At 40.1% G+C, this 5,280-nt stretch overlaps 1 protein-coding gene across 1 annotated transcript; it reads right to left on the reverse strand.

Moving 5' to 3' along the window:
* Positions 1 to 2,927: 2,927 nt before the first annotated feature.
* LOC141640950 (uncharacterized) lies at positions 2,928 to 4,370 on the reverse strand. Its single transcript, XM_074449629.1, has 3 exons — positions 4,004 to 4,370; positions 3,262 to 3,902; positions 2,928 to 3,140 (listed from the first exon to the last, which is right to left on the reverse strand). The coding sequence occupies exons 1-3, from the start codon at positions 4,368 to 4,370 to the stop codon at positions 2,928 to 2,930; spliced, it is 1,221 nt and encodes a 406-aa protein (XP_074305730.1).
* Positions 4,371 to 5,280: the final 910 nt, after the last annotated feature.

Below are 5,280 nucleotides of genomic sequence, written 5' to 3' on the forward strand. Positions count from 1 at the left end.
GTCTCAAGGGATTCTTTTTAATTCCTTAAGATAGTTCTTATTATTTATTCTTTCTTAGTTTTGTGTATGCCCAGGTCTAACAGGTCAGAATAAGCACCAGCTGATCCTGAACCGGAGCGGACCTTTCACTGTAGACAGAACTTGTTGAGAAAGAATCGTCAAGAGGAAGCCTTGAGTACTTTTGAACCTGATCTTGAAAACTTTATTTTTGCAAAAGACCGGTCTTTAGAGGAAGACACTTCTATTTCTGCAGCAGTTATTAAATCTGCAAAGATGCCTAATATTGCCAGTCATTCCGAGCCTACAGGTGACTTCATTCCTAAAGGTTTTAATCTTGCAACGGAAGATGGGAATACATTTGATATTCGTCCATCTTACATTAATCTAGTGGAAAGAAACCTGTATCGTGGAGTAGCTGGTGAAGACCCAACAAAGCATATAGAGGTCTTTATATATTACTATTCTACCATTCCCGCTACTAAGGGAGTGACACAAGACAAGATAAAGGAAGTCCTTTTTCCTTTCTCTCTTACTGATGGAGCCCAAGAGTGGCTAACTGATCTGGATAGGACTGCAGCTGGAATTACCAACTGGGAGACCTTGGCCCTGAAGGAAAAGTAGATCTATATACTAACATATTCATATATGTTATAATTTAATTTGTCATAAAATTAATGATTGATCTTATACATGCAAACATTTAAACAAAATAAAGAAGAAACTTGTTCTTACATTGGAAATTTGGTTAATATGGGCACAAGAGAGATCACCTTTCTCTCTTGTTCTTGAGCTTTCCTTTTGGATGAACAAAGACCCAAGTGTAGGATCTCTCCCAAGGATTTATACCCAAAGCTTTCTCTTAATTAAAATTAATATTATAGATACTAGTACAATATTAATCTTGTAGAAAAATGACCCAAAAATATTATAAGACACTTAATATTTTCGGTTTTGGGAGGAAGAAGAAGAGAGCTTTTTATCTCTCTAGAATTCTTATTTTGGATGAGTAAAGAATGAATTGCACTAACTACATTTTTAGTGTATTTTTTTTTTTTTTTTTTTTTTTGGTGAAATGTGAAAATTATATTAATAATTAAGATAATGTCATACAATCACCAATATACTCAAACCAAATTACCCCAACTATGAACTACTACAGAGAGAACAAATTACATCCAAGGGGTCCAACTCATACATTGGTACTTAGAGGTCCACTTCCATTGCTGAGCTCTACTTTGAACAAATTGTTGCACAGTTTTAACTACACTTGCAGGAGACGGGAGGTAACATTCAACCCTGCAAACATTACGAACCCGCCACAACTGATACACCAAGGCCAACACCGCAGCACAAACAATCCTCTTTTTCATAAGAGATCTGCATCTCCATGAACTACACCACTCAAGAATCCCATTGCCAGGTAAATCCACATCCAACCAGGCCTTAAGAATAGTCCAAAGAATGATTGCTTTGAAACAAAGATTGGTACAAAGAAATGGGCACGATCTTGACATGATGATTCATGCACATATCACAAGTAGCATCCTGAATAACTCCAAAGCGTACTAGTCTATCCTTAGTAAGTAATCTTCCTTGGATAGCTAGCCAACCTATAAACGAATGCTTAGGTATATTGAAACAATTCCAAACGATAGGATGCCAAGGGACCTTGACACAACACCTTGAAGCCAACTCAGTAACCCTCGGAGATGGTGTATCTCCCTGCATTAGTCCCCCAGAGACCATTACAGTAAGCAGGTTTAAGTTGCTCCTTGACCTGACAAAGCTTCCTCCAAGTCCAACTAGAGCTAGCTGTTGGAACATAATCCAGCCACTGTTGGTCTTTGATATACATGTGATTCACCCACCTTATCCATAAGTGATCTTCCTTTAAGGCAAGCCACCATACGTACTTGCCAAGCATAGCCACATTCCACAGTTTACAGTTAACAATACCAAGCCCACCAGATTTTTTCCCTGTACAAACCTTAGACCAAGCAACAGGTGCAGTTTTCAGAAACTCCTCAGAACCACTCCACAAATAATTCCTACAAATCAACTCTATTCTATCCATCACAGTAACTGGAATGAGAAAAATTCGAGCCCAAAAACTGTGCAATTGTGATAGAACAGCCTGAACAAGGACAAGACGACCTGCATAACTAAGCTTTCTAGCTCCCCAACCTCGAATTCTCATTACCACCCTCTCCACAAGTCTAGAGCAATCCCCAATAGCCATTCTTTTATAAGAAATAGGAATACCCAGATACCTGAATGGGAAATTCCCTTCTCTGAAACCTGAGACCCTCATCACATAATGCCTATCCTCATTGCACATACCATTAAAGTAGATGTCAGATTTCTCACTATTCATAACCAGTCCAGAGGCTTTAGAGAAAGTAGCAAAAGCTCTCAGAATGGCACAAATAGACTGTTTATCTCCCCTGCAAAACATAAGAAGGTCGTCCGCAAAACACAAATGAGTTAGCCTGAGTGCTCTACACATTGGATGGTAATTGAACTCCAAATTACTTGTCACAAAATTTAAAACTCTACTAAGGTACTCCATGCTAAGGGTAAAAAGAAGAGGAGACATAGGATCTCCTTGTCTGATCCCTCTTTTCCCCTGAAAGTATCCAAAAGTAGAACCATTTAAAGCCAAAGTAAACCATGGAGTAGTTATGCACTCCATAACCCATTGAATCATTTTCTGAGGGAACTCCAGGGCAACCAACATCTGCCTAATAAAGTCCCATTCAACTGAGTCGTATGCCTTCTTGAGGTCCACCTTCATTAAACACCTAGGAGAGCAAGCTTTCCTTTTGTATAACCTCACTAAGTCATGACATATCAGGATGTTATCAACAATGTCTCTCCCTTTTAAAAATGCACTTTGATTCTCACTAATAATATCGGGAAGCACGTAGCTAATCCGCACAAATCACTTTAGATATAATCTTATAGACCACATTGCAACAAGCAATTGGCCTAAAATCAGCTACTGTCACAGGTCTGTCCTTCTTAGGAATTAAAGTGAGAGTGGTCGAGTTGACTTGTTTGAGCATTCGTCCAGCGGTAAAGAATTCTTTCACAGCACCACATAAATCAGCACCAGTAATCTCAAAGGAATCTTTAAAAAACTGTGAGGTATACCCATCCGGTCCAGGAGCTTTATCGGCGGTATAGAGAACGATGTGCCTCTTTGATCTCGATGATCGACACATCAACAATAAACCTCATTTTATGCTCATTAGTTAGCACCTTCCCTCTCTGAACAATACCAAGATGCACCTTATCCACCTTGGTTTGAGTCCCTAGGATATGCTTATAATAATTTATGAATGCTGCTTCAATATCAGTCGAGGTAGTATGCTTCTGACCATCCATGTCATAAATACCCAGGATCCTATTCTGCATCCTACGAGCTTTAATGACACTATGGAAGTAATGAGAATTATCATCACCATCCCTCATCCAGTGTGCTTTTGCTTTTTGTGCAAGAAAACTTCTCAAAGCTTGCCCACGATCCTTATAAAGTAGATCAGCATTCTTAACTGCCTGCTGCAGACCAACATTAGTAGGGTCACCCTGCAACTGCACCTGAACACTATGGAGATGTTTCAAAGCAACCTGAGCAGTGGTCTCTATGTTGGCAAAACCAGTTCTGTTAAGCTCTTTCAAAGGATGTTTCAGTAGCTTAAGTTTCTTTACTAGCTGAAACATCTTATACCCATACAACTGAACACTCCATCTAGCTTGAACAATATTATGGAAGGTAGGATCCTTCCCCCACATGTTAAAGTACTTAAATGATCTATTCTGGTTCCTGACTTCAGAAGTGAGCCGCAAAGTGCACGGGCAATGATCAAATACACCCTCAGGATGATAAATTGTAATGGTATCTGGAAACTCAAGTAACCAGCTGTCATTGACAAGAGTTCTGTCAATTCTACTGAATTTTAAATCCCCAATCTCATGCTTGTTTGTCCACGTGAAAAAGCACCTTGAGCAGGAATATCACATAACCCACAATAATCAACACATTCCTGGAAATCCCTCACCTCAGCATCTGTAACCTCTGATCCAATTCTCTCATTCATAGCTAGCACATTGTTAAAGTCACCCATAACAACCCATGGACCTCTAACAGCATTCTTCATACTCTTAAGACACTGCCATAAACCAACACGTTCAGCCAAACTATTAAATCCATACACCATTGATAACCACCAAGCCTTCCCAGTTGGCAGGAAGGTAACTCTAGTATGCACCACCTGAGCCTCACTTCTCAAGACTTCCACATCATAATTACTTGCATCCCAAATAATCCAGATCCTACCTCCATCATGGCTATCATTATTATGAACCATAGCCCAATGAGAGCCAATCCCTTGATGAACTTTATTAATAGTAGCAGTTTTAACTCTAGTTTCTAGCAGCCCACAAACTCCTAACTTATTCGAATGCAAAAACCATCTAATATCCTTATGTTTATTTACACTATTCATACCACGCACGTTCCAGAAACCTATGCTACCCATTCTCAATGACAAGGCCTTGCTCCCCTGGTTCCTCTTCAATTACTTGATATTGTACAGAATGCTCAAGCACCTCTAAGAAAGTTCTCCTACCACTTCCCATGCTCATTCCCTCTTGCCTAGTAAATTTAGTCAAGACTCTTGCTGGGGAGAAAGGAGTAAAGGACACAGGTATTGGCGTAACAAAGCCTCTGGGAAGACTAATGTTATTCCTGGATTGGATCCTTAATGCACTAGCAGGTGGTGGATTCACAACAGGCGCAGGTACAACAACAGGTTGTTGCTGCACCCTCTCCTTTGGAACCCACTTTTGTCTGACCTGCTTTTGCCCTTTCTGCTGCTTTGTCCTGCAATCCCGAGCCAAATGCCCCACACCTTTGCACTCCATACAAATGGTAGGCCTCCACTCATAGTGCACAATCTGCCTATGCAAAACATCTAACTCATCAGTGAATTCTATCACATCAGGCAGGTCAGCCCCCATTTTGACTTCTACCATCACCCTCGCATGCCCTATGAAAGTTTTCAGATGAGTATTGCTATCACACCTCACAGGAACCCCAACCAGACCAGCAATTTTTAGTGTATTATTAGGTAAAATAAGATGAAAAACCAAAATGGTTTTTCATCTCAAAAACCAGTGGGAAGGAGAGGCAAATGGAGCCAATGCATGCCTTTGTTTATCTTCACAATGCAAACTAGGGTTGCATGGCTAGGCTATTTGTGAATGATTATGTTCTCC

This window comes from Silene latifolia, chromosome 2 (genome assembly GCF_048544455.1).
Source record: "Silene latifolia isolate original U9 population chromosome 2, ASM4854445v1, whole genome shotgun sequence".
Classification (NCBI taxonomy): domain Eukaryota; kingdom Viridiplantae; phylum Streptophyta; class Magnoliopsida; order Caryophyllales; family Caryophyllaceae; genus Silene; species Silene latifolia.

Bases quoted from the DNA above. Each gene is read 5' to 3' on its own strand.
- LOC141640950 (XM_074449629.1), bottom strand. From the start codon at position 4,370: ATGGTTCATAATAATGATAGCCATGATGGAGGTAGGATCTGGATTATT. The intron at 3,903-4,003 runs GTGCTTTTTCAC...TTGAGTTTCCAG, and splicing joins ATGTGATATTCCTGCTCAAG to ATACCATTACAATTTATCAT. The intron at 3,141-3,261 runs GTGCTAACTAAT...TATACCTCACAG, and splicing joins GTATTGTTCAGAGAGGGAAG to TTTTTTAAAGATTCCTTTGA.